At 57.3% G+C, this 27,859-nt stretch overlaps 1 protein-coding gene across 22 annotated transcripts; it reads left to right on the top strand.

The window, feature by feature from the left end:
* On the top strand, nt 1-27,431 carry MICALL1 (MICAL like 1). 22 transcript variants are annotated; one of them, XR_014082102.1, is made up of 17 exons: nt 1-455; nt 4,679-4,727; nt 5,172-5,313; nt 9,656-9,744; nt 10,828-10,970; nt 12,284-12,729; nt 14,841-14,898; nt 15,573-15,934; nt 17,334-17,749; nt 20,817-20,951; nt 21,503-21,629; nt 21,772-21,862; nt 22,018-22,071; nt 24,256-24,370; nt 24,541-24,587; nt 25,634-25,692; nt 26,714-26,940. XR_014082102.1 is itself a non-coding variant. In XM_081590041.1 (17 exons), exons 5-17 carry the CDS (start codon nt 10,910-10,912, stop codon nt 25,996-25,998), a joined length of 2,082 nt encoding a protein of 693 aa, XP_081446167.1. In that variant the 5' UTR covers nt 1-455; nt 4,679-4,727; nt 5,172-5,313; nt 9,653-9,744; nt 10,828-10,909; the 3' UTR covers nt 25,999-27,431. The 22 variants fall into 22 exon arrangements, 21 of the variants coding, with proteins under 21 accessions (XP_081446167.1, XP_081446148.1, XP_081446149.1 ...); XM_081590041.1 differs by having other exon boundaries at nt 9,653-9,744; nt 10,828-10,978; nt 12,291-12,729; nt 22,018-22,091; nt 25,909-27,431; XM_081590022.1 differs by having other exon boundaries at nt 9,653-9,744; nt 22,018-22,091; nt 25,634-25,729; nt 25,909-27,431.
* The last annotated feature ends 428 nt before the right edge of the window (nt 27,432-27,859 follow it).

Raw genomic sequence — 27,859 nt, forward strand, 5'->3', positions numbered from 1 at the left:
ACAGCGAGGGGAGCGGGCGGCGGTGAGTAGGCGGCGGCGGCGGCCGGCCGGGCCGGGCCACGCGGGCGGCGGCTGCTTGGGCAGGTCCGGGCGGGCAACCGGCAGCCGAGCCAGGACCCTGAGCCGGGAGCCCGAGCGAGGACTCCCAGGCCGCGGCCCCGCCTCCTCCCCGCCTTAGTGCCCGCCGCCCGCGGGTCGCGCCCCGAGCTCCCAGCGGCGCCGGGGCAGAGCCGAGCCGCAGCCGCAGCCGGAAACCGCCCCGAGCCGAGCCTGCGGGTGCAGTCCCCGGGCCCGAGCCCCGTGCGGCTCATGGCGGGGCCGCGGGGCGCGCTGCTGGCCTGGTGCCGCCGCCAGTGCGAGGGCTACCGCGGCGTGGACATCCGCGACCTTAGCAGCTCCTTCCGGGACGGCCTGGCTTTCTGCGCCATCCTGCACCGGCACCGGCCCGACCTGCTGTGAGTGCCGGGAGGGCGGGCGGCTGGGGCGCAGGGCGGCGCGGGCTCGTTGCTGGGGACCCCCCGCCCCCCTCAGTGACGCGAAGCCGGGGCAGTGGCAGACGCTGCCCCTAGAGGCCGAGACGCCCACCCTTCGGCGGGCCCCCGGCCCCTCGCGGGACTCTGAGACCCTCCGATCGAGGGTACCCCTCCCCCACTTGGCCCCTGACCCCGCCCACTGGGACACTGAACCCGCCCCGCGTGCTGGTCCCTCTACCGGTGGCCTGGCCCCGCCCACAGGGCACTGATTTCCGCCAAAGGGACCCCGAAGCCCCCAAGGCATTGACTCTTTGAAAAGGCACCCGCGCCCTCCTCGGGGACCCTGAGCCTTTCTTACACTAAACTCTCAAACAGGAGCTCTGAGCAGCCCCCTACCCGTTCGGCATTGAGGTTCCCGTTCCCTTTGTGTGGCCACCTTGCTTTGATTGCCCTGGGCCATCTCTTCTCCAGGGCACTAGCACAGTGCCTGGCACAGAGGAGTCCCTACGTTAGCAGAGGTCAGATGAATGGATGGAATACCCCTCCCCCCAGTAGGACACAGCCCTGCCTCCCAGATGTGTGCCCCATGACCCTGCTGTCCTCCATGGGGCAGGGAGGCTGAATGAAGACTCCTAGGGTTGGACCTACAGCCCTAAAGGGCTGCTCCAGGGTGTGAAATGGCCCCTTCTTGCCCCTAGCTGCCCAGTTCTCAGGCTCCATGGGAAATTTTATCCAGACCCCCCAGGGCAGTTGACTTGGGGTTTCAGCTCCCTCTACCTGGGGCCCTGGAACCTCTTCCACTCATTCATTCATAGAACACTACATGCTTATCTGGCACCTGCTGTTCCTTGTACTTTGGTCCTTGCCTGTCTTGCTTACAGCCCCTCGGATGGGGCTTCCCTGGCAGGATCTGGAACCTTTTGTGTGTCAGTTCCACCTTCAGACCTGTGCTCCCTAAAGACAGCACTCGGGAGGCTTTGATGAAGGAGAGAAGGAAGGGAAGGATGGCTTCAAGGATTCGATAGTGTAGATGCACTTAGTTTATTCTGTACCATTTTGTACCGTGTCTGTGGGTGGTGGGTCAGGCCCTGGGGTAGGCCCTGGAGGAGAGGGTGTAGGTGCAGAAGTGAACGAGATGGGGTGGAGATGTAGGTGGGCCACTGTCTGCCATGGGGCATGTAACATGGGGTAAGGGGGCTTAGGAGCCAGGGCTTGAAGAATGAAGAAGAAGGGCACCCGGACTGGACCCACAAATTGAAGTGGAGGCCTGCAGGGGTCTTCTATTTTGGCTGGAGGGCAGGTGGTGAGGCAGGGCCAGTGTGTGTGAAAGGACTCAAGTATCAAGCTAAGCTACAACATGGACCTGAGCCTGCCAGCCACAAAGTGCAGGCTGCTTGGTTTGCGGTCAGCTCCTCTGTGTCCTAGGTGTGGGAAAACTAGTAGATCCCATTGGGCATCAGTTTCCTCACCTGTAAAGTGGGCTTGACAATAAGACCTAACCTCCCAGGATTGTTGTAAGGATTAAATAAGATGATGAACATCCAGTTAACATTAGTGATTGTAAGTAGTGTTATTAGGCAGGAAGGGATGACGCAAGTGTCTTATTCCTTCATTTATTTCCAAAAGTGTGTGCAGAGTTATACTCTGTGCTGGGCACTGAACCTGGTAATGGAAATAGCTTCCAATCAACCAAGAGACAAACCCTACACAGTCTCCTATGACCTGTGCGGGTGATAGACGTATAAGCAAGCAGTGCTGAGAACTCCACGTGAGAAGTGCTGTGTCAGAAGGCCAGGCTGGGGCGGCCTGGTCACCTCATCTTCAAGGAGATCACAGGAGCCGGGTCAGGGAAGGGCCTTCCAGGCAAAGAGGATATCGTGAGCAGAGATACAGGCAGCGCTGTTGGAGCCCATAGCACAGGGCGGGGAGAACCAGGACATGTGGCTGGGCCAGAGTGCTTAGGGCCTCCTGCAGGCCAAGGAGGGTGGGTGGGGCCACAGGGAGGGACGTGGCATTGGTGTGGAGCAGAGGGGGGCTTTCCTCTTGAGAAGAGATCCAGAATCAGGTCCGATCGTTCATTTGCAAGGCAGGCCAGCATCTGGGCTGCCAGCCCATTGCACAGGATAAAAACTTGAGGCCAGGTCCTACATGAGGCATAGAGAGGACCTCAGTGATGGTTAGGGGAAGATCTCTGTGAGAATAGGGCTGGGGTAGGGGTGAGGACAAGCACTATCTTCTTAAGTGGTTCAGGCTGCTGGAGCAGTGGGCCCAGGCCTTTGCTGGGGGTGGGCGAGAGGGCTGGCCCATCCCCTCTTTCCCAATTGAGGCGTCTTGAAGCTCTCTTGCGGGCAGGACCATGTGGGTTTCATTTTTGTGCTCCTCATCTCCCCCATGGCCAAATAGAACTTCCCAGGCCTTTGAAATCTCTCAGAAAATAGGCTTCCCAACCCCAGGCATTGATTAGGGACCAAGGTAGGGGAGGGAGAAGAAGCAGAGGAAAAATTATAGCATTGTGGGGACCTTTACAGTTTACATGCTGCTGCCAGCATGTACGCATTCAGTAGACATTTATGGAGCGCGTACTGAGTACCAGGTGGTGTGGAGAGTGTTGGGTGCACGGGGTGAACAAAAATGTGACCCCAGCCTTGTAGGAACACCGCTGGGGAGACTGCAGTCCAGGGCCCAGACAAGTTGCTTTTGTCTCATTTGGTCTCAGAACAGGCTTTTGCTGGGGTGGTGTCACAACCCTAACCCTAACCCTCACCTCGAGGTTTAGAGAGGTTGTGTGTAGCTTGCTCAGGATCACACTCTGAGGCAGTGGCCAGCGAAGCAGGGGGAGGAGTTAGGGACCCAGTTGAGAGGAGGAAGCAGACTGGCCAGAGGTGGGAAATGGGGCTGAAATGCACACACAGCCCCCTCCGCCTCCCCAGTCCACCCGACCCTGGGGCCTTGGGATAGTTTGCAAGCTACCGCCTCCTGTCTCAGCCCAGGGTTCACGGCACCTTGGACTCTGCCTGCCGGTGGGCAGGAGGAGGAGGGCTCTCTTGTGTCTGCAAGGCCTGCCTCTACCCAGCTTGGTCCTTCCCACCAACCTGGGAGGTGGTACGAGGCTTCCCCCAATTTGCAAATGGGAACACAAAGGCTGCAAGGACTGTTGACTCGCCCTAGGTCACAAGGCCTGGCCTGGAAGAGCAGGGCCTGGGACCCAGACTTGGGAGGCCGTGCTGGCCTGCTGCGGCCTCTGGGCCCACGTCTCTCAAGCAGTCAGGCTGCAGTTTTCAGCCATAGAAGGACAAGACCCAGGAGGCTGCTGAGCAAGCAGGCTGGGCCTCCTCCGCTGGTTTCAACCGCTCCAGCAGCTGGAGCAGGCAGGTGGGGAGGGGGGATACCCACAGCCAGGGTCCCCTGGCAGGCCCTGCCACTTCTCACCTGTCCTAGCTAAGAAACTAGGACACCTTTCACTGCTCCCCCAAGGATGGTGCCCCCAGGAGTGGCCCAGCTGGGTCAGCCAGCCGTTTAGTGCTGGCGGCTCTGGAGAATATACCATTTCCAGGCTGGTTCAGACTTGTTCTATTCCTGGCCCCATTAAAACAACATTCCTCTTTGGGCTGGGTTAGGGATTCAGGAAGCTGGGGTGGCTTCTCCAGGTTTGTGACATGCAGTGGAAGGACGAGAAATGCAGATTCCCACAGAGGCTACCTCTCCCCACAGTGGCTTCCTCTCTCTGGACCTCAGTATCCCCATCTGTAAAGTGGGGTGAATACCTGCCAAGTAGAGCTGAAAACAAATCGAAGGCAGGAGCTCAGCCCAATGCCCAGAGTGAGGTCAGCAATCCGTGGCTGTCCCTCTCGTCACCAGCCTTGGACTTGATCTTAGTTTTTACGTTTGCCACTGAGTCAGGACATGGCTTCTTGGGGGATAAACTTGAAGCTGGGACTTTTTCAGCCCCGCCCGTTCTGCATGGGTTTCCAGCCCCTACTTGGAGGCCCCCTGGGAAAATGAGCTCTTCCTCTCCCACCTGGCCACCCCCACTCTTTTAGCCTGTGCTTGTTGCCTCAGTTTCCTCCTCGACAGCCCACGGACGCCTCCCCGAACCCTGCTGAGGCCCAGGCTGGTTGGGATAAGGTCACCTCCACTGGTCACTGTACACCCATGGCCCTGCCCCCTGCTCAGTGCTCCTCCCCCCGACCCCTTGCCTCTTGCAGAGATTTTGATTCACTTTCCAAGGACAATGTCTTCGAGAATAACCGTTTGGTGAGTCCCCCAGACAGATGGAAGCCCACAATGAGGCTGTGTGTTGTGGGTGGGGGTGTGTATATGAGAGGGCAGGGGTCTTGTAGGACAGGAACCGATCGAGTGGCTCCCGGAGCAGCTGTCCTGCCCTGGGGCCCTGGCTGCCCCTCTCCCCACCCCCTGCTCTCCTCTGGCCGGCTTGTGCCTGGAACACCAGTCCTTCCCCACCTCCAGGTCACAGTGTGGGGCCAGAGCTGCGGGGAGCCCAGTCACCCCTGCCCTGGCCCCCTCATCCTTCGGAATGAGGCTGAGCCTATGCAGGGTGGCACCCCCTGACCCTGCCTCCTCTTCCTGCTGTGGCTGCTTCTGTGCCCCACCCCCCCCCAACCTTCTCCCTCCCCTACACCTGCCCCCATCCCCACCCCCCCCAACCTTCCCCCACCCTGACATCTGCCCCCACCCCAGGCCTTTGAAGTGGCCGAGAAGGAGCTGGGCATCCCTGCCCTCCTGGATCCCAATGACATGGTCTCCATGAGTGTCCCCGATTGCCTCAGCATCATGACCTACGTGTCCCAGTATTACAACCACTTCGCCGGCCCCGGCCCAGGTGAGAGGGTGCCCCAGGTGAGAGGGTGCCATCCTTAGGGGCGGGGGCCTAGGGGTGTGTCACCTGTTTTCTGAGCTGCAGATAGGGTGCAGGCAGGCAGCCCATCATTCATTCACTGCATCATTCATCCACTCACTGAAATATTTATGAGTAAAATAAGACTGGGCTGGGCCCCTGGGGATTACAGCTGTAAAGGAGATCACTGCCCTCAAGGAGCTCACAGTCTGGTGGGGGAGACAGACCACAAACATGTGAACTAGTCACTGAGCAAAATAATGGCAGAAGAGGGACTTCCCTGGTAGGCCAGTGGTTAGGACCCCGAGTTTCCACTGCTGGAGGCCTGGGTTTGATCCTGGGTCAGGGAATTAAGATCCTGCAAGCCACGTGGTCTTGGCAAAAAAGTAAAAAACAAAGCAAAACAATAGTGTCAGAGGAGACAAAGCAGGGCAAGTTTATCCGCTGTCTGGGAGTTCACCTCTTTGGCTCCTACCCTCACTTCCTGTTTACAGACACTTCCCTGGGTTTTTTTCTCTCCAGCCAGGCAGTGATCCTGTGGGGCTATTTGGCTTCATCTTCCCCAGCAATGACCTTCAAGGCCTGAGAACTGAGAGGCTGGGGAATTGTGGGAGGTGGGGTAAAGGAATGGGGGTGGGATACAAGGGTAATTCTCTGTCCTGAGTCAGGTGGCTACTGAACCTCCTGCCTAGAGAGTCCCCATGCAGGAATCTCTCCTAGGCCCTAACCTTCTGTAGAGAGGACATGGGCTCAGAGAGGGGAAGCAAGAAACTCAAGGTCACACAGCAGGAAAACCGAATCTGGGTGTCCTGACTCCTGCGCTGTGTCACGGCTGTCACGGGTCCTGTGGGCCCTGCCATGTCATTCCTTCCTCTTGCCTCTGCTCTCCATGTGGACAATCTTATCCCATCTGTTAAAAAAAAAAGTCAGGGTTTTTTTGTTTGTTTGTTTAGTAACACATGCTTATTGTAGAAAATTTAGAACGTAGAAAAAAGCATGACAACTTAAAAATTAAAATACTCTGTTACTCCCCATCTTCCCCATAATGCTAGGGAATAATATTATAATTGAACAAATAACATTATGTATATTTGACTAGAAATCAAAATGAAAGTATTTCTCAACTGCTGAGTCTTTGATGAGAAGCAGCATGGTGCCTTTTACTGTCTGGGTGACAGTGTGTCGCGTGGTCACCTCTTGGTTTAGGGTCTCCTTTGCAGTGAGGACAGAATAGCGCCCAGGGGACTTCTTGGTGATTCCGTGGCTACGACTCTACGCTGCCAATGCAGGGGGCCCGGGTTCAGTCCCTGGGCAGGAAACTAGATCCCACAACTAAGAGTTTGCATGTCAGCAACTAAAGATCCCGAGTACCGCAGCTAAGATCCATGTGTGTATACTCAGTCGCTTTAGTCGTGTCCGGTTCTTTGCAACCCCATGGACTGTAGCCAACCAGGCTCCTCTGTCCATGGAATCCTCCAGACAAGAATATTGGAATGGGTTGCCATTTCCTTCTCCAGGGGGTCTTCCTGATCCAGGGGTCAGACTCTCGTCTCCTGCATTGCAGGTAAATTCTTTACCCACTGAGCCACCTGGGACCTGGCACAGCCAAATAAGTAAATAATAAATTAAAAAAAAAAGAAAAGAACAGTGCCACCCCTCAGGGTTAATGGGAGTAAGTGAGGAAGCTTGAACCTGTGTCTGGCCCTTCTTTATGACCCAAGGTTACTATTATTATTATTATTATTATTATTTTTATCCATTGGTTAGAGTTTAGCTTGCTCACCTAGAATCACAGTTCAGTCTCTTCTTCTGGAGCGTTCCCGGTGGCCGAACCCCAGTCTCCCTCTACTAAGCTCTTCTCTGGAGGGCCACCTCCTGGGACCCTGTGGGGCAGGCGGGCAGGTGGGGAGGATCCTTGGTAATACTACTGATGGTGCCCACTTTGTTCCCGGGTCCTCACCAGGCATCCTGGGGGTGAGGTCATTCAGGTGGCCCAGTTCCCCCGGCTGTGCCTGGGTGAGAGCACCCTGTGGGCCTGTGGGGGTTTCTTGTCACTAAAGGCACAGCTTGTGCTTTCCATGCAACTTGGCCCCTAAATGCAGACCATTTTTATCCCACCTGCTGTTCAACCAGAGGAGGCGCAGGGAGGTGTTCCAGCCCTGGAGGCGAAGCTGGCATTTAGCCTCCCCCAGATGGTCGTGTTCTGTACTCTCTGGGCCAGGGGAGGGACTTCAGGGGTAATTTTGCCCAGGCTTGACTGTCTCTGCACTGGGTACCTTGGGAAGCTGGCCGTGGCTGAGATACCACCATGCCATGCTACCTGTTTATCTCGTGCCAGAGTTCTGTGGGGGCTGGTGACCTTGGGCACATCAGCTGACCCCTGACCTCCAGGAGCTGCTGTGGAATCTGGAACCAGTGTGTGAGGGAAGGAAGCCCGGTGGCTGAGGAAATCAGAGGAGGGGTACCCCCCCCACCCCAGGGTGACAAGGGTGGTGTCCTCAGGATGAAGCCCCGTTTCTTAGCTGGGCCCCTGAGGGCCTCTCTCCACTTAGCTTAAACCACTCACTGCCCTGGGCTGTAGTCATACTGAATTTCTTGTATGATACATCTGAATACATCACATTCCTTTACTGCTGAAGTCTTTCCTCTTGGTGATCCTCTAGTCCCTGTTCCCCGCCTCCCATGCCCTGGCACATTCTTTCCTACTCATCCTCTCATCTCCACATTTTGCCTCCTCCAAGCAGCCTGCCCTGATGTACTCCAGGTGCTCTTGTAGCTCCATGCCCCGTGGTGAACATATAAGACTCTGGTCATAGTATCTCGATTACTCTTCTTTTCCCCTGTAGACCGTCTCTGTCGAGTCCACAGCTGCCTGACTCCAGCATGTGGCACTTATTCATTCATTTAACAAATATTTCTTTTGCTTCTACTGTGTGCCAGGCACCGTGCGAGATGCTAGGGAGAGAGCTGAGAATAACACAGACTCAGAGCTTGCGGTCTAAAGGATGGGCGAGGGAGAGAGAACAAAGTAATGAATGTAATTTCAGATGAGCCGGATAAGGAAACAAAATAAGGTAATGGTATAAAAGGCAATGAGAGGAGGAAGTGGCTATTTTTGGTGAGTAGTCAGGGAGGGCCTCTCTGAGGAGGTGACAGTTGAGCTACACCTTGAATAAGGAGGAGAAGGAGGCCGTGTGAAGATCTGGAGAGGAATATTCCAGGCACGGGGGAAGCAAGGGGCCTGTGTGCTCCAGGGGAGTGAGGGGGAAGGAGGAGGTGAGGACAGTAGGGGGTACAGTGGGGGATAGAGTGGGCCCCAAATTTTTGACCATGACTCATGGTGAGAAATGTGTTTCCCATTATAATCCATGTTCATGTACACATATGTCACTGAAACAAGTTTCAGGAAACGATTCTCCCCTTACAATACAAGATGCCTGCAGATATTTTCTTCTAATTCATCTTTACAATATGCTGGTTACAGTCCACTCAGTTGATTTCAGGGTCCGTTAATGGATTGTGACCCCAGTAAGGAAGTTGGATTTTTTTCTTTTTTTGGTTGACAGCTTGAGGGATCTTAGTTCTGCAACCAGGGATGGATCTTGTGTCCCTTGCAGTGGAAGCACAGAGTCCTAACCACTAAACCACCGGGAAATTCCCTGGATTTTATTTTTAAGAATTATCATAGAGCAGCCTTGACTTTTTTTCTTTTTGTATACAGTTCTCTGAATTTGGGGGGGTTATTTTAATCCCTGGGTACAGAGTAAGTACTCAGTGGAGATTTGCTGAATTAATGTCGGGGCAGCCTTGGAGGAGGCGGGTGGGGTAAGGGCTAGGTTTCTTCTGCGTGGAGGGCACGCAGGCAGGGTTCAGGGCCGCACCTGGCCACGTGGGCAGGGGCAGGGCAGCTCCTCAGGAGCTTCCAGGGAGCCAGCCCACCTTCCTGAAGCTTCAGGCTGGCACCATGTGCTTTCTCTCCTCTCCTTTCCTTCACCTGCTAAACCTGGTGGGAAGGAAGCCACCCGTCCTTTCACATACTGGGCGCCGCTGGTCCTGTGATTGTCCTCATGCTTCACTAATGTTCATACTGCCCTGGGTGGTGGGACTCATCGTCCTGCTCTGTGGAGGCCCGGCGAGATTGGGTGCCTTGCCCTCCGCACTTGGCTTGGCAGTGGAGGCATCCCCTGTGTCTGTCTGAGGTGGAAGCCTGGTCCCACTGCCTCAGGTGGTTCACCCTCAGGTGGTGGCTGGGGAGCCCAAAGCTCAGGCCAGGTTGGGCCTCCAGAGTCTCCAGCTGCCTCAGGGCCCCTTTCCGGTCTCTCAGCAGCCGGTGTCTCATCATCCAGAAAGGGCCTGGCACTGTCCTCCCCACCATCCAAAGCATCTACTCCTGCAGACCCAGGAGACAGGGCTCAGGTAGGCAGTTGCTGGGGGCTGAGGGAGTGGGGGGTGGGTGGGGCGGGGGGGACAGCTGCCTCTGCTGGGTTCAGCTGGTATTCTCAGTCCCTTTCCTGCTGGCTTTGGAAGTAGAGGTTCATATGCCAGGGAAGGGGGCAGGGGCAGGGGCAGGGGACGGCAGACCCGGGAGGGGCACAGAGCATCCAGGGCGCTGACCCTCCATCATGGGACTGGCAAGACTCACACATACAATATAGCAGATTCTCCCCTTGATTCTCATGAGACCGAACTGTCAACCTCCTAGCCTGATTCCGCTTACTCCTCCCAACAACTCTGGGCGGCGGGTATTGTGTGTCCTGATGTACCGAGAAGGAAACTGAAGCCCTGAGAGGTTTGGCCATTTGTCCAAGATCTCTCAGCTGGGAAGTGGGGGTCGCGCTGTCGGTTCCAGATCTCATGGGGTGACCCCAGCCTTTCACATCTGGACAGCACTTCCCAGTATGAAAAGGGCTTTCCCCACCTGCTCCCATCTGCTCCTTGCTGGAGGAGCTCCTGAGGGGCAGGGAGCCTGGCCCAGGGTGGGTGCCCAGTGAACATGCGCGGGGCTGAGACAGGAGGGTTATAGAATTCCATTCGGCAGGTGGGGACCCAGGGTCTAGGGATGGAAGCAGCTTGCTTAAGGTCACGGTGCTTAGAAGCTAAGAAACAGTCTTAAATCTACTTGGCTCTGGTTGGGGAGACAGAGAAGGCAGTCGAGGTGGGCCTTGGAGGACAGTCACCTGTCAGGGAAAGTTCATCTGCAGGGACGGGAGAAAGGTTCATATAGCCGGAAGCCGCCTTCTTGCAGAGAGAGCCCCAGAAACTGGAAGCCAGGATTTTTTTTGTTTCCATCCTGACTCAGTGAGCTTGAGCAAGTCTTTCCCTTTCTGGGCTTCCTCGGGGGTGAAACAGTGACAGTCTCCCATCCTTTGCACCTCCAGGGCTCTGATGGAGCGGTTAGCACCGTGAACACTCGGGGGATGGCCACCATTAGAGCGGGGAAACGGGGAGTGTTCTTGAACCAAAGGGCTGGCAACCCTGACCCCACCCCATTCCCTGCAGGGTGAGGAGTGCTCCCCGGGCAGCCTGTCGAAGCAGGGCTCCCACCGGACCCCTAGCAGCACGTGTGCCGCCTGCCAGCAGCATGTGCATCTGGTGCAGCGTTACCTGGCCGACGGCAAGCTGTACCACCGACACTGCTTCCGGTGAGTGGGTGGCGGAGGGAGCTTCCCTAGATTCAGCACCACGGGGTGCCAGGCCCCTTGCCACGATCTTCGTGTTGGAGCATCTTGCTTATCCCCATTTTACTGGTGAACAAATGAACTAGCAAGGGGAGGACATTGGCTCAGTCCCAGAAACAGAGACCAAAACGGGGCCAGAGCTCTTTGAGACTCAGTACCTGATGATGATCAAGGTGCAGAATATGCTTTAAAAGCCTGGAGAAAAGAAAGCACTTTTTAAAATTTTATTTTACTTTTAGTTTTTTCTTCCTTTTTATTTTGCGTTTGTGTTTTCTAAAAAGAAAGCAGTTAAAAAAAAATTATAGTAACAACTTGCTTTGAATGTGTGGCTCCCGGGGGAAGTGACTGTTTAAAGAAACTTGAGTAAGAGGCAGGGAATATATAAATAGCTTAGAGAATGTATGGAAACGTTTTACATGTTAAAAAAAAAAATCAGTGAAGAAAACTGAATAGTCAATGAAAACCAGTGCATGGGAGTTACAGCATGTATTCAGTTATGGGTGTGTGTGTGTGTGTGTGTGTGTGTGTGTATGCGCGCGCGCACGTGTGTGTGTGTGTATGCGCGCGCGCGCACGTGTGTGTGTGTGTGTGTGTGTATGCGCACGCGCGCACGTGCACGTGCACACACATTCAGGAGTAGTGGCTGGACCTGAAACCCAGGCACCCGATTGCAGAACTGAGGTGTCTTGAGGGCCAAAATCTTGAGAAAAGGAACCATTGCATCGGCACTGTCATGTCTGGCTGTCAGGACAGTGTTTTAAAATCTTTTTATGGTAAACACCAGTAAGGCACCTTTGACACCATGACCAATTGTACATACATCCATGAAATCAAATTTGCATAAATAGATACATAACTGGAACGAGGTTCATGAAACAACTGTGATACACTCTGATACATTGTACTTATTCTGTTTCATAGAATAACAAAACAAACCTGGTTGGTTGCCAACCACTAAATTGATTTCTTGAGCCACTAATGAGTAGTGGCTTGCATACTGGATGGAACCTTGAGGGGGGAACCTTTGCTTCCTCTTGCAGCAGAAACTGAAGGCATGTTTCACAACTTATGGTGTTGCTTTCACATGGTTTTATTGTTCTACTATGATTCTGACAGTTACCATTTTCCTTTTCCGCTGGCAAGTTCTGAGTATTGAGACAGGGTCTGGGCTGGCAGCCAGGAGGAGGGGCAGGTACAGCTTTGGCTGCTGGAGAAGGGGTAGCCAGCACCCTGGGCTGGTTAAGTTGACCTCCTCCCACCCCTCTTCTCCCTGGCAGGTGTCAGCGGTGTTCCAGCACCCTGCTCCCCGGAGCTTACAGGAATGGGCCAGAGGAGGGCACCTTCGTGTGTGCAGAGCACTGTGCCAGACTGGGCCCCAGTTTGCGGTCAGGGGCCAGGCCTGGAACCCCGCCACAGCCAAAGCAACAGCAACTTACAGAAGAAGCCAAGGAGGTGGAGGGGGGCAGCCCCAGCCCTAAGGTGACTGCAGGGACCGAGGCGGACGTGCCCAAGGCCAGCCCCGAGGGCCGACCCCAGGTCCCCATCAAGCCCCGGGTTCCCGGCCGACCACAGGAGCTGGCCAGCCCCCCGGCCAGCCGCCCCACACCCGCCCCCAGGAAGGCCTCTGAGAGCACAGCCCCGACGCCCCCGACGCCCCGGCCCCGCTCCAGTCTGCAGCAGGAGAACTTGGTGGAGCAGGGAGGCGGCAGCGGCCTCGTGAACGGTGAGCAGGGGTCCCGTTGGGGCTAGGCGCTCCCTGGGGTGTGCCTGGTGTTTAAACGTACCTGTGCTGGGGAGTGTCCGTGGGGCCACACTGTCTGTGCCTGTGTGTGGCAGATATGCTGGGGACAGCTGTGGCGCTGAGGTTATTAATTCATGCAGCAAGTTGTTCCCGAGGCTCCTCTGTGCACGCTCTGTTCTCCATGCTGGGGGCATGGGAGGTAGACCCCCCCCCCACTCCGGCCTGGACCGCCCCCTTCTATCTGCCCCAGGTGTGTGTTCTTTTGTGTCTGTCTCGTGAGCTTCAGTTTCGGGGCGTGTTGCGCGTGCACACCACAGGTGCCTGTGTCCCCAGTATGTCTCGGACTCTGTGTGTCCACACTCAGGGGACCTCCCTCCACACCCAGCCTGTGTGTTTGTCTACATCTGGGTGTCTGGCAGGGAGTGCTCAGGGGCTGGGGGTGGGGGAGGCTGTGTCCCGGGTCAGGTGTATCCTGGGGTGCTCCCCAGCCTGACCTCCTGCCCTGCAGTAGAGATCTCTGCCTCGCCGCCCCACCCCGTAAAATCCCGTAAAATCTTCCCACGTGACCTCCCTGGGCTTCATGAGCTCATAGGAACAAGGTTCTTTGCAACCGGAGACGTGCTGGGCAGCTCTTATCTGTAGAGGCCCGGGGGAGGGAGGCTCCCTGGTCTCCTCCCTCTGGGGCTTGTTCTGTTCCACGCTCCTGGAGACTGGTTCTTGAGCTGGGTGCTCTATCCGTTCAGACCTATTTGTGCCTTGGAGGCGCTGCCGGTCTCAAGGGAGAGACAGGCATAGACACAAGGATTTCGGTAGAATGTAAGAAGTCTATTAAGACGGAGGAGCACGGAGAAGGGAATGGCAACCCACTCCAGTGCTCTCGCCTGGGAAATCCCATGGGCAGAGGAGCCTGGCAGGCTACAGTCCATGGTGTCGCAAAGAGTCAGACATGACTTAGTGACTAAACAGCAGCAATTAATAAGAGGTAGTGAGTGGGTGGTAGTATGATCCGATGACAGGAGATTCAGAGCTGAAACTTGAGGGGAGAAAAGGGGATGCACAGAAAGAAGAAGTGGGGGGCAAGGAGGACCCTGGCCCCATCCCCACACTCAGTGGTACTAGGGCCATGGGAGAAAACACAGCTTGACTTGAGAGGTTGCAGGGAAAACTGTCTTCAGGGGATAGTCAGGTTGTTAGCACAGGAATGTGAAGGGAGCATTCAGGATACCCGTGATTTCACTGATGAAGGTTCCAGGGACTAGGAAGGAGTGGGAGACAGGATGTAAGGAATGTCTGGGACTTGGTGGGGATGACAGTGCCCAGTGTCAGTACTACTGTCCCTGGTTGTACTGGAGGTCCTAGTCAGCTGGAAAACCCCAGAAAAAAGAATGAGAAAGAAATAAAACATTATTTTCAGGTAGTATAATTGTCTAATGAGAAAATCGTAAAGGAATTACGCAAGTGTAAGATGAATGTACGCAATACGTATACAGAACTGTATACGTAACACGCACCGTGTAATGCTGTTCCACTTCATGTTATATTTTACCCTTTTGTTTAAGTTTGAGGTTTTTGGTAGATTTTGTTTTTTTTGAGGAAATTGACAAGTTGATTCTAAATTTACATGAAGGAATAAAGAGTCAAAACATTTCTGAAAAAAAAAAAACAGAGGAGCAGAGGCTACTGTGGAATTCACAGAGGACCCTGGGGAGTCAGGGGAGGCTTTCAGGAGGAGGTGACCTCGCACTGAGTTGAGACAGTATTTCCTGTCCACGTTGGGGCACTTGGGTTCCCCCTCCTTAACTGAAATGCACGGGGTGGGGGGGGTGGTCTCCAGGTGTCCTGGCCTTGTGGCTTTGACCTTCTCTTACCTGTTACCTTTGGTGTTTTATCTAATCTCCCCGAGTGCTGGACTGGGGAGGTGCAAGGGTGCAGGGGAGGTTGCCATGGGCACCTGGAGTCCACGACCTGCCAGGTGGGATGGAAGGGCACTCCTAGGTGAGGCAGGCACTGAGGTTGGCTCCCTGACTGCTCCACTCAACCACCTGGCTCACAGCTGCCCATGAAAGCCTGTCTCACTCTCCTTTCCCACCTAGGAAAGCTGCAAGAACCCCCAGTCCCCAAGCCCAGAGGGACCCCCAAGCTGTCAGAGAGGTATGCTGGCTCCGAGGGGCTTTCAGGGCCCTGGCGGGGTGGAGGGGGAAAGGGAGTACCCCCTGGGGGTCTGGGTTGGCAACAAGGCCATGTGACTGACCCGCCAGTGCCTCGTCCCAAGAAGGGGCGGGGCTCCTCTCTGGTGGGCAGGAGCCTGTGGCCACACCCCCTTCCTGTGTGGCTCCCCCGGGACCCTTCTCCTGTGGGCAGCAGGGCCTGGTAGCAGGCTGCCTCGGGGGTCCCTTAATCTCCCCAGCTGCCTCTGGAGTGTGGGAGGCCTAGGCCTCCTAGAGTAGTTTTAAGAATCAGTAGCAGAGTATAGAAAGACCCAGCAAAGCTCCACTGTATGCCAGACTCAGAGCCTCCACCCCCTGGAACCCCACTTCACAGACGAGGAATCTTGATTTCCAGCTCTTCTTTGGGAGCTGTGCTTTCCCTGTATGGTCCATGGGCGGGAGGAGTGGAGAGTGGAGAGAGAGAAAGAGAGGCAGAGGGATGGGAAGAGAGAGCTCCCTCCTTTCCATTTGGGCTTTGGGCCCAGATGGGCCCCACTGGGCTGGGGTGGGAGAGGGGAAGGGTGCCGTGTCTTACCCACCTGCTGTGGGACACACTGTCTGGGGAGAGAAGGACACTGCACCTGCTTATGGTTCTACCTCTTCTTGGCCTCCATCCAGGACGCCAGCCCCCAGAAAAGACCCGCCGTGGATCACACTGGTGCAGGCAGAGCCAAAGAAGAAGCCAGCCCCTCTGCCCCCGAGCAGCAGCCCTGGGCCGACACCGGGCCAGGAAGGCAGGCAGGTGGAGAACGGGGGTGTGGACGAAGCAGCCCCGCAGGGCCCGGAGCCCAAGCCCTACAACCCGTTTGAGGAGGAGGAGGAGGAGGCCCCCGCTGCACCCAGCCCGGCCCCTGGCCCTGCCACGATCCCCCTGGAGTCCACACCTAAGTCGCTGCACCCCTGGTACGGCATCACCCCCACGAGCAGCCCCAAGACGAAGAAGCGCCCTGCCCCCCGAGCACCCAGCATGTCCCCCCTTGGTGAGTGCCGTTCCTGGGAGCTCCCCGGAGAGCTGGGACCCTGGGGTTGGGCACCTGGGTGAGCCCAGGGTCTGGGAAGGGCAGGGGGTGCTGTGGGACCCCCCCTCCAGGTCAGGTGCTGTGTGTGCCCTCAGGTAATCAGAGCAAACCCATGGGGAAGGTAGTGTACTCTGTTTTGCAGGTGAGGAAACTGAGGCACAGAGAGGGTAAGTGATTTGCCCAAAGCCTCACAGCACTTAAGCAGTGGAGGCAGAATTTGCACCCAGGCTCTTGACTCTGCTCTCAACCCTTCATAACCCACCTCGCAGGATGGTTGTGAGAATTTAATGTGTTATCCATTGAAGTGCTTAACACAGAGTCAGGCTTGGGGAAGGCGCGTGACAGAGTTAGCTCCAGTCCTGCCCATCCAGCCCCTGTCCTCCAGTTCCAGGCGCCTAGGGCTCCGACCTGGCTGTGTGACGCGAACGCTAGTGACTCTGAGCAGTTCGTCCCCTGTGTGTGTCCTCAGTCTCCCCAGAAGATGGAGGTGGTGGGCCAGGACCGGGCGCTGTGCCTCTCTCCGCCCGGCCCTCCCGCTCACCATCCTGTAGTCTTCTCAGGCCCAATGCCCAGTCCTCTTCCATCACGGCAGGGCTTCAGCTGCCTCGGAGACCTCAGTGGGAGCCCCTCAGACAGGGGGGCCGAGAGCACACTAGAGATGATAGGAGGCTGGTGCTCAAGTGGTCCAGGTCCCCCCAACCCCTGCTAGGGCCCTGGGACCCTCCGGCTGAGCGTGCCAGGTCGGCTGATTGGAGGTGCTGGGCGGGATGCAGCCAATAGGATGAGCTCTGAGTCAGACACAGCTGGGTCCAATCGCAGCCCTTCTCTGCGGGTCTGTCGTCTCACCTGGAAAGCACAGATGATACTTTGAAGCATGGCGTCTGTCATCCATGAGGCTGAAAGTGGCGCAGGGCAGTGCCTGGCTGGGAGCCGGCCACCACTAGAGCCGCCTGCTCCTCCTCCCCTGTTGTTTTCCCTCCACCTCTGCTCAGCACCAGACCTTTTTGCCTTTTCAATTTGGCTTTGCTTTGGGTCAGATCAGACATGGGAGGGGAAGTGGAGGCTGCAGCCACGCTGGAGGAGGAAGCGAGGGCCATAAGGAAACCAGGGCTACAGACGCGCCACGAGGCGCAGGCCAGAGCCCAGGGTGTGCGGGATGAATTTGAGTGATCTGTCTACCAGTGACCTTGGTCCTGTCCCACCTTTGCTGTCCCTGGAGCTCCTGCCTGCCTACCTGGATGTGGAGGACTTGGGTTTCCTGGGCCACCTGCAGTTCTGTCGAGAGCACAGTGTCAGGTGAGGCCAGAGGGCCTGACTCTGCCCCCTCACTTGGTGCTCATTTGCGGTTTGGTTTGTGCAGCTCTCCACGCCTCCCGCCTGTCCCGCTCGGAGCCACCCTCGGCTACCCCATCGCCAGCCCTCAGCGTGGAGAGCCTGTCGTCAGAGAGCTCCAGCCAGCCCCCCAGTGGGGAGCTTCTGGAACCGCCCATCGTGCCCAAGAGCTCCTCAGAGCCTGCCGTCCATGCCCCTGGCACCCCTGGGACCTCTGCCAGCCTCTCTGCCAACTCCTCCTTGTCCTCTTCTGGGGAGCTGGTGCAGCCCAGTGTGGACCGGATGCCTCAAGCCAGCCCTGGGCTTGCCCCCAATACCAGGGGCAGCCCGGGTCCCCCGCCAGCCAAGCCCTGCAGTGGCACTGCCCCCACCCCCCTTGTGCTGGTTGGAGACAAGAGCCCTGCGCCTTCCCCTGGAACCTCGTCCCCACAGCTCCAGGTGAAGGTGAGTGTCTGCTATCCTGTCTAGTGGACGTGGTCCTGCTCTTGGGGCAGGAATGTCCCGGGCCTTCCATCGTTGCTGGCCCTGACTTGTGGGGTGACCTTGGCTCTGCCCATCTGGCCATTCATCACTCCATGCATTGAGGTACAGCTCCCTCTCAACATCCTTTCATCTGCTGTCCGGGCCGCCTGTCCATCTGTTCACCTGTCCACTTGCCCGACCTTCCATGTCTTGAGGCATCTAGCTCTTATTTACCTGCCGAGCCCATGCACGTGCCCGTTTGAGACTCACGCACCAGCCACCACTCACCCACACATCCTCCATCCGCCGTCCGTTCACTGAAGCCCTATTTGTGCCAGAATCTGGCACAGCAGCATTGAGGCCCTGTCCTTGCCCTCCAGGGGCTCGCTGTCTGCTCAGGGAGACAGGCCTAGACGACTGTCCTTCCACCTGGGGTAGAGCACAGAGGGGAGGGGATGACGCCCTTCTTGGGGTCGTGTTCCTTCTCCAGAGACCTCAGTCTCCCCTCCTATAGAACGGGGCTGATGGTGTTCATTGAGTCGCTCCTGTGTGCATGGGCTGGCCTGGGCTCCCAGGGTGATGGCTGTGGTGGTCCTTGTCCCCAGGTGCTCACAGCCAGGTGGGGGGTGGGGTACCGAGACGACTGTGCCTTGTGTGGAGTTTGTAGTGGGGTGGACTTGTAGAGGAGGGGTCCGCTCTCAACAGGCAGAGGGCCCAGGAAATGGCTTTACTGGGTACTTCTGTTGTGGCCACTGCGGGGGTACAGACTGCCCCTGCTGCCGCACCCTTCCCCAGACCCCCTCCCAGGCCGGCCCCACACTCCGTCCCCTCTGGGGGCTGCAGTGGGCACCCACCCCCGGCAGCTCGTTTTCCAGATGACCTTTGTGACTGGGGGAGCACTTATTTCTCAGGGCCCCGCCAAGAACCAAGGGTCACTGGGGGCAGGACACTCCTCTGGGCACCTAGTTTACCAAGAGGTCTCTCCTTTGCACCACCAGGTTCTTTTTTTAAAAAAAACAATTTATTTATTTGGCTGTGCCAGGTCTTAGCTGCAGCATGTGGGGTCTTTAGTTGTGCCATACAAACTCTTAGTTGCTTCACGTGGGATCAAGCTCTCTGACCAGAGATCACGCCTGGGCCCCACTGCAGAGTCTTAGCCACTGAACCACTAGGGAAGTCCTGAAGCCACCAGGTTCTTTTTAAAAAAATTACTAATTAATTATTTTTGGTTGTATTGGATTTTTGCTGCGCACAGGCTTTCTCTAGTTGCAGGCGCAGGGGCTACTCTTTGTTGCCATTTGCCAGCTTCTCATTGCAGTGGCTTCTCTTGTGGCCAAGCACAGGCTCTAGGCACATGGGCTTCAGGAGTTGCAGCACACAGGCCTGAGAGTGTGGGCTTCAGTAGTTGTGGTGCACAGGCGCAGTTGCTCCGAGGCATGTGAAATCTTCCCGGACCAGGGATCGAACCCGAGTCCCCTGCATTGGTAAACGGATTCTTAACCACTGGACCACCGGGGAAGTCCACCACGAGGTTCTGATCCTGCACTTTCCCTCACTCTGCAGTCCCCTGAGGGCCTGGGGGTGGAGGGTGGCTCCAGGCCGGCTGTAATCCTGATCTGACCAACCTGCCACAGGATAAGTCTGGAGAGGAGCCTGAGCTGTTGGTTTCTGCACCTTTCAAATGTCATTTAACCTTCTCTGGCCTGGGTGGCTGCCCCCAGTCCAACTGTCACAACCTGCTGTGTGACCTGGACAAGGTCCCGCCTTTTCTGTGGGCCTCTGGATGCTCTGAGGGGGTCCCAGGTTCCTTGCTGTGGGGTAGAGGAGAGAGCTGATTTTGAATCCCCCACCACCACCCCCCTACAGGCAGCTGCCCATTTCCTGCCCTGGGGTGTGTGAAAGGCTGGTTTGAAGGAGTTCTGTGGCTGAGAACCCTTGAGGGACTCAGGGCCTTCGGGCTGTCTGACCCTGCTGAGCCCTGCTCCAGGTGTGATTGTGGAGGGTGAGGGCGGAGCCCCAAGGGGGCTTCCTTCTGGGCTGCCGCATCCCTTACGCTCACCCTAGGATTCGGAGGGAATCTGAGACAGTGAGGGCAGCAGACAAGGCCCTTGGGTGGGTGCTGCCCTGTGGGGACCAAACTGTCTCCTGGCCGCACCTGGACTCCTGCGTCAGCTCCTAGAGCAACTTCCAGCCTCAAAGAGCTCCCCCCTCCCACCTGAGCAGCTGGCACAGGTGAGGTGAGAAACTCTCCCCTCCTCCCTCCTCCCCCAGCTCTTGGAAAGCCAGGTCAGCACTCCTGGGAGCACTCCATGGCCTCAGTGACGCCTGTTTCCCATGAGCTGGGGGAAGTGGTGGGAAAATGCTGGCACTGCCCTCGTGGCAGGCAGGGCCTGTTCCCGTGCTGGGCCTGCCTGCTCTGCTGGCCTCAGAGAGGACAGAGATCTCCTGGGGGAGGAGCAGCGTAGAATGGGGGCCTTTCCTGGGTAGGGCAAATGCTGCCTCCCACTATTGAAAGCAGGATCCCGCTTTTGCACTTCCTGGCTGGGCAACCCCTGGCAAGGCACTGAGCCCCGTAATCCCTGCTGGGAAAGGGGTATTTATGAGACCTGTGTGAGCTACTGTTGCTTCGTCCTGCCCTAAACTGCACATCCTGACCACTGCCCCCAGCACCAGAGGGCTGTCGGGCCTGAAACAGACCAAGTCACACTCCAGCTTGGGCCCTTGGGAAGAGTGTGACCTTGGGCCAGTTACTTAATCCCTCAAAACTTGAGTTTCCTCACTTGTAAAGTGGGCAGACACGACCCACTTTGTGGAGTGGTTGTGAGAATTGGACAAGCATGTAGAAGACTATCCAGTGTGGCAACTGCACATGAGAGGCTCTGGGAAGTGGAAGTCTTTGTTGAATGACTGGGTGGCTCAGACTGGATGCTGGGAGATTCTCTACCTGACTCCCACCCGCCCTGCTTACCATGGTCCCACGTGATCAAGCTCCCAGGGTCCTACTGCCCCTTCCTGACTTACATCTTCTGTCGTGTTTCCCTGCCTTTAGTCTTCCTGCAAGGAGAATCCTTTTAACCGGAAGCCATCACCTACAGCATCCCCAAGTGTAAAGAAGGCCACCAAGGGCTCGAAGCCAGCGAGACCGCCTGCCCCAGGACATGGCTTCCCACTCATCAAACGCAAGGTATCTGCTGGGAGCCCCAGACCTGGCTACCTGGGCTCGGGCCCCCTCCCTTGGCTTCCTCAGGCTTCCCGTGGGACCCTGCGACAGGGTGGTCCGTCTGGGCAGCTTCCCTGAGATGTGGGAGAGGGGGTGTGCCTGGGAGGCCCAGCTGGGAGACCTGACTTGCAGCCAGGGGGAATTTTGAGCAGATCAGCTGCTCTGACCAAAAGCACTGGGTGATGCATTTAAATTGTTACTAATAATAGTTCAAGGATCAAAGCGTTCACATGACATACTTCTACTTAAATAGCTTAGAGTGTTCTGGGTTTCTCTCTCCTTTGGGTCACTTTCTCATATTATGATGTCTTTTCTGGAGTGGCAGAGGAGGGGGAGGAAGTTGCCAAGAGAGGCAGAAAGTTGTGTCGCCCTCTGGGCATGCCTGTTGGTGCTAGAACCCAGGGCATGGGGTGTGGGCCAGAGCCTGGGAGGCCAGCACTGGCCAGAGGGAAGCTCCTGGCGGCAGACAAGTGGGAGGGCAGGCTGACTGTAGGTGACTGGGCGCTGTTGGGCAGGTCCAGTCCGACCAGTACATCCCCGAGGAGGATATCCACGGAGAAATAGACACCATCGAGCGCCAGCTGGATGCCCTGGAACACCGTGGGGTCCTGCTGGAGGAGAAGCTGCGTGGCGGAGTGAATGGTGTGAGGGCTGCGGGGGGCTTGGCTGGGGCGGGGGGTGACTCGGGTGGGGGAAGCCTCTTCTCCAGGGTAGGAGCCGCCATGGCTCCTTCGAGGATGGGAACTGTCACCAGCCTTGGCCTCAGTGAACATCTGGCTTGCAGAGGGCCATGAGGATGACATGCTGGTGGACTGGTTCAAGCTCATCCACGAGAAGCATTTGCTGGTTCGGCGGGAGTCTGAGCTCATCTACATGTGAGTTCTGCCTCCCCTCCGTCCCTGCCCAGCTCCCCCTGACCCTGAATCCCACAGAGCTCAGGACTGAGAATCTTCACCTTCTTCCCCCATCAGCTCAGTGCAGGGCAGGCAGCCGGGGCAGAACTAACAGTCACCTTCTTCCCACCTTCCAGCTTCAAGCAGCAGAACCTGGAGCAGCGGCAGGCCGACGTGGAGTACGAGCTCAGGTGCCTTCTCAACAAGCCAGGTGACGGTGGCCACGCCCCATCCCAGGTCACCTGCCCTGGGGCCTGGTGACACGGAGGAGTGGGCTGGAGAAGGACGGACAGGGTGGGGGGGTTGGTCAGTCTCCAGGGCCCCGGGCTGCCTCGATGAGTGAGGGAGAGCATGTGTCTGTCCTGGGGCAGCTCTGGGCTCGTGGCCGTTAGGTCAGAGCATGGCAGGACTCTGCTGGTGCAGGAAGGGCCAGTGGGAGGGCCCCTTGCACGGCGTGGCTCAGAGCGACTCTGGGAGGGAGGGATGGGGGTTGTTGAGGATGGAGGGGGATGGGGGAGGGGCTGGGTGTGGAGCCGCACCGTCCTGTGCGCTGTGGGAACTTGCTGGTGCCCTTAGGATGTGTGTGGCTGCACATCCCGGGCTTGGCGCGCAGTCCAGTGGCTCCATGTGTGACACAGGGACGGAGGTTCCCACCTGGGAGAGTGTTCTCAGGACCAGGAGGTGGGATGTGGAAATGTGCTGTGCCCTTGGAGGGGCTGATGCTTACTATGTGACCGAGTTGGGGTCTCTCCATGACGTGGGGTGAGCACAGCTGTGGCTGAGAGAGACTCCAGGACTGTGGCGTGTCCAGAGGCAGGAGCCAGGGCTTTTGACCACTTCCTCTGGCCCAGGTGGTTAGGAATCGTTGTTTCCCATTGAACAGATGAGGAAATGGAGAGCCAGGGAGGTTGAGTCTTGCCCCTTGGTGGCGGAGCTGGGCTTCTTTCCGAGTCTGTGATTTGGCCGTGTGCCTGCACACACGCAGCCCCTCCTCCTGGCTGGGATGGTGCCCCTGCTTTCCCATTGACTGGGCAGCTTGGGAGGCTGGATGAGACCCAGAGTCAGGAATACCCCCAGGGAAGTCACAGAATGTCCCAGCCCTCCACTTCCCTCTATGAGTCACTCCCAAATCTCCGGAGGCTGGGGCGTGGCCACCACTCTGAGGGAGCCGCAGCGACGCCTTGTGGCCAGAGAGGGGCCCGCACCTCTGTTCTCCAGGCCAGCCTGGCCCTGGGCTTTTATGTTGCTTCTCCAGTCCTGTGTGAGATAGCAGTGCATCCTGGGCTTGTCTTCCTGTCCTGGTTGTCGCCTTTAGAGGGTGATACCGGTTTAAAGGCCCCAGGTGGGCCGGAGATCTGTAAGACACTGTAAGGGCTGTAGCTTGGGGACATGGGGCTGCCCGGAAATAGGCACTGGACCCTTGCTGTGTGACACTGGTCAAGGACAGAGCTTCCCTGAGCCTCAGTTTTCCCCCATGTAGGTTTCAGACATAACTTACCCAGGCCCCAGATTCGAGAAACAGCAGAGTAGGCTTTGAATTGGGGTGATGACTCTGAAACCCACATTGTCCCTGGAACTATGCTGGGCCATTGGTCCAGTTTTGGCAAGGAGGCGGTGTGGGGTTGGGGCATGGCTGAGGGGTCTCAGGATGTTATTTGGAGATGAGGAGGCCTGTAGCGGCAGATGTTGTAGAAGGAAGGTCATATGTGGGGGCATCCGTCCCCCAGAAGTCTGCGGGCTGGGTAGGAGGAATACCAAGGAGCAGGTGTGGTTCTGTGGGATGGCCTGGGTTCTTGAAATCAGGAGACTGGAGCGGGGGGGAGGGTAGCAGGTATCTGAGATATCAGGGACGCTTCTTGGCAGGTCTCCCAACCCCCAGGGCCCCTTCTAGTCCACCCTCCCTCTTGGCACTCGATGGATGTCCGAGTATGCCTCTTGGGTCACATTGCTTCTCCTGTATGTTCTTTCTGGGGTTCCCTGTTATCCCCCTACTCCAGCCAGCCTGCCATTGGAAACTCTCAGCAGGCCCAGCCTGAATCCTGCCTCCCCAAGAAACCACCTAGTGAACACTGGCTGCATGAACATGTGAACATAGACAGGAAACTCTTTGGCCCGTGCTGGTCTCTGTTCTCAGAACCTGTATTGTACTGGTCCTCTCAGAGCCCTCCGGGAGAGTCTCTTTGGTAGGCAGACTGGTATTCTTCGTCTCTTCTGCAACAACCTTCATTTCTCCAAAAACTGTAATCCCCACCCATCTGGGCTCCTCCTTGTCCTCATGGTGTCCAGCATGGGGCTGGTCTGCAGCCACCCTTAGCACTTAGGCGTTGGTTCCTCGTTTCCTGGGCCTCATGTCCCCGGCTTTTCTCCTTGAGCAGAAAAGGACTGGACGGAGGAGGACCGGGGCCGAGAAAAGGTGCTGATGCAAGAGCTCGTGACCCTCATCGAGCAGCGCAATGCCATCGTCAACTGCCTGGACGAGGACCGGCAGAGGTGACGTGGCAGGAGGCGGGCTTCCCGGGGCTTCCTTGGGGATGAGACCTTCACTGCCAACCATCCCAGCTCCCCTTTGCCCAGCCTGTGTGGACCAGAGTCTGGAGGGGCCTGAGAGATTATCTGGCCCTTCCTCCTGTGGGACACTCAGCTTCCCTGTCTCATTTCAGGGAGGAAGAGGAAGATAAGATGTTGGAAGCCATGATCAAGAAGAAAGGTGAGGCCCCTCCTGGAGCTCTGGCCCGCTTGAATTCCTGCAGGGTGCGGGGCAGGTTGAACACAGAGTTGGAAGGGGCACCTACAGGGACAATGTGTGCAAGCCTTTCTTTTGCCAAGAAGGCCATGTGTAGCAAGACAGGCCAACCTATGGCCAGGAAGATGGATGTGGGATGCCGTGGTACCAACAAGGAGGGTGGTGGCGTATGGAGCTGTTTCCCAGGGCATGTCTGCCTTGAGCTGTGCATTCCTCCTTGAGGTCCACAGCTAGTCTAGGAGAGGTCTGTGGGCTCAAACTGCAGTTCCCTCCCACCACCACCCCGGAGAAGATCGTGCCCAGAATCGTTGAGAGAGCACTGGACTGGGAGTCAGGAGGCCTGGGCCTAATCTTGGTTCCCCCAGTGACTCATTTTGTGGCCTTGCGGTTCCGTCTGGGCTCCAGTTAGACTGGATTCCGGTCCCAGCTCTGATGTGTCCCAGCTGGGTGGCTTTGCGCCAGCACTACACCCCTCCGGGCCTCACTCTCCTTGTCTGCAGGATGGGGGTGACAGAGGCACCCAGCTCCTGGGCAGGTGCTGAGGATGACTGAGATAACATATATAAAGCACTTAGCCAGGGCCTGGCACCCACAAAGAGCTCAGTTGGTGGTAATCTGTTTCAGACTCACATTTTCCTTGTCCATAATAAGTGAGGGACTGGGCCAGATGATTTCTGCGGTTTCTTCTAGCTCTGACAGTCAGTGTTTGTGTTGTAAGCCACAGAGCTGTAGGGGAATCGAGGCTTTAGAGATAAAATCTCAGCCATGCTCTAGGGCTCCCCCACGGCCTTCATGAGCGCTCATCTCCCGATCCCTGCCGAAATGCTGGAAACGGGTCGGGTCCTGTCCTAGAGGTGCAGAACTGGAGACGCAGAAGGATGAAGGAACATGTCCACGGTTCCAGGCAACGTGGTGGTGGTGGAGGTGGGCCGAGACTGTTGGCCGCCACTCCCCGGCTGTCATTGCCACCCCCCGGCCCACCCCAATCGACTGCCCTTTCCCTTCTGCAGAGTTCCAGAAGGAGGCTGAGCCTGAGGGCAAAAAGAAGGGCAAGTTCAAGACCATGAAGGTGCTGAAGCTGCTAGGAAACAAGCGTGATACCAAGAGCAAGTGCCCGGGAGACAGGAGCTAACAGCGCGGGCTGCCAACCGGGGATACCACCCCCATTGGCTGCGCTCTGCCCTGGGGGAGGGAGGGGGGGGCATCTGCGTCCCTTCAGGGATCAGTCGAGAGGAAAGATGACTTAGGGGAGGGAGCCTCTGGGTGATGGCCTCTCCCTCCTCAGGGTCCTCTGGCTGGTCTGGGCCAAAGAGTTCTTCTTCCCTCTCCTCTGAGCCCCGAGCCTGGCTCTCCTGACTCCAGATGCTGTGACTGACCCCAGGAGTGAGCAGGGTCTCGTCCCACAAACCCCTGCCCTTGGTCCCGCTTCGCCCCTGTACCACATGCGGAGGGGAGCCTCACCCGTCAGGGTCTGTCCGCCCACGGAGATCCGCTCATGGTGGACCCTCTGGCCTGGGTCTCCTGCCCTCTGGGCAGGCCGGCAAGCCAGGCTCGGCCGCACCGGCCCCTCCCCGCTCTCCACCCCCGTCCTGGGTCTGAGTCCCTGTCTTCCTGTTGGGGCAGGTGGCCCTGCCTCTTTCTCCGCACTCAGGAGCTCTATTTATGAAGTCTCTTAATTAAAGTTGGAGGTAGTTACTGTGTCCTCAAGACCCGAAGGGGCCTGATGGACAGACCCCTCCCTTTGTTCCTCGAAGTCTTAGGAGGTGCTTCCCTCACCTCCCCTCATTCTGCAGGAAGTCTCCCTGCCCGAGACAGGGTGCTGGGTTTGGTGGGGTGCCCGAGAGCTTAGCCCTCTGAGGGAGGACCTCGGGGGAGGTGGGCGGGCCCCAGACCAACAGCAGGCGGGCGTGCTGCCCGTAGGTGCTAACCCTGGCCCTTCACCACACACCGTAGCCCCCGGCCCCTCCTGTAGGCTCTCCCCACCACCCCAGGGCTGGGGTGCAGTGGACCCGCTCCCGGGTGGTCAGCGCAAGCCTGTCTCCTCACACACGTCTATTGTCTGTTCCCTCCTGACTTTGTCGCCTCCAAAGGACTGATGGCCGCTCACCCCCTGGGACGGCTGTGGGAGAGGAACCGATGGGGACCAGCACCTTCGCCCCAGGGGACGTGCCCAGCAGCTCTTGGGTCAAAGCACTGTTGCTATAAGCTATTTCCGGGGTGCCTCTAGGGCCCTTCCCTCAGCACGCCTCTGGGGAAAGATCACACTGTATTAACTTGAGAGGGTTTTCCTCACCGACAATAAACAGAGACCACCTCAGCTGCCAGTGCCTTGCAGCCCTGGTCCACCCTCCCCTTGCCAGGCCTACCTTCTTCCCTGCTTCTCCCGTGCCTTTTGGCCCACATCTCTGCTGGCCCAGGAGGGTGTGGAGGGGCTGTCCACCACCGGGGGCCCTGGCCCTCTCTCCCTGCCCCTGGGCAGGACGCCTTCCTCTGCAGGGACCAGTGCTGCCTCTGACCATCTCCTTCCTGACGGGCCTGTTGACCTGCAGCTGGGGTCACCAGCTCCAGCACCTTTCGGGGGCCAGGCAGGTGATACACGTGAACCCAGGCTGGGTGCGTCCTGCGGGGGCGGCCCCGTCAGGCTGCCTTGGTGTCAGGACACCTGGGTGGTAGGGACTGGGGTGAATTGGGGTGGATACACTGCAACTAGACGGGGAGGTTGTCCCTCACCCAAGTCAACTGTAGCCTGTGGGATGTGGGCCCAGTGGGGCCAGATCTTTGCATTTTTCAAAAGAAACTGGAAATCCAGTGGAGTGTGTGTGTACTTTGTAAAACTGATTTGAATTGAAATCAAGGGTACGTGCTACCATGTCAGAGTGGGCTGACTCAGTCCTGGGTTCTCTGGTTCGCTGCTCCTGGGCCACGTGCTGCAGCCTTCAAGGTAGAGGATGGCCGTCCTCCTCAGGTTGAGCCCTGAGCCCTCAGGTTCTTGAGGGAGTGTGGATGCAGGCTTCCCATGGAATGTTCCAGAGCCCCAGCCCTTGAGCTGGTCCTCTCTGTTTATTTGTGGCTGCAGGACAATGTTTATTCTGCAAACCCCAACTGGGGTCATGTGGCCTGAGAGGATTATATGAATCCCTCCAAGTGGGAGCCTTGGTTGAAATTTCTGAAATACTTTGATTTACGGGGCGGGAAAATGACAGGATACTGGAGAGCGTAAGGCCTGTGGTTGTCAG

Source organism: Giraffa tippelskirchi, chromosome 4 (assembly GCF_054371585.1).
Source record: "Giraffa tippelskirchi isolate mGirTip1 chromosome 4, T2T-mGirTip1v1.2.pri, whole genome shotgun sequence".
NCBI classification, from domain to species: domain Eukaryota; kingdom Metazoa; phylum Chordata; class Mammalia; order Artiodactyla; family Giraffidae; genus Giraffa; species Giraffa tippelskirchi.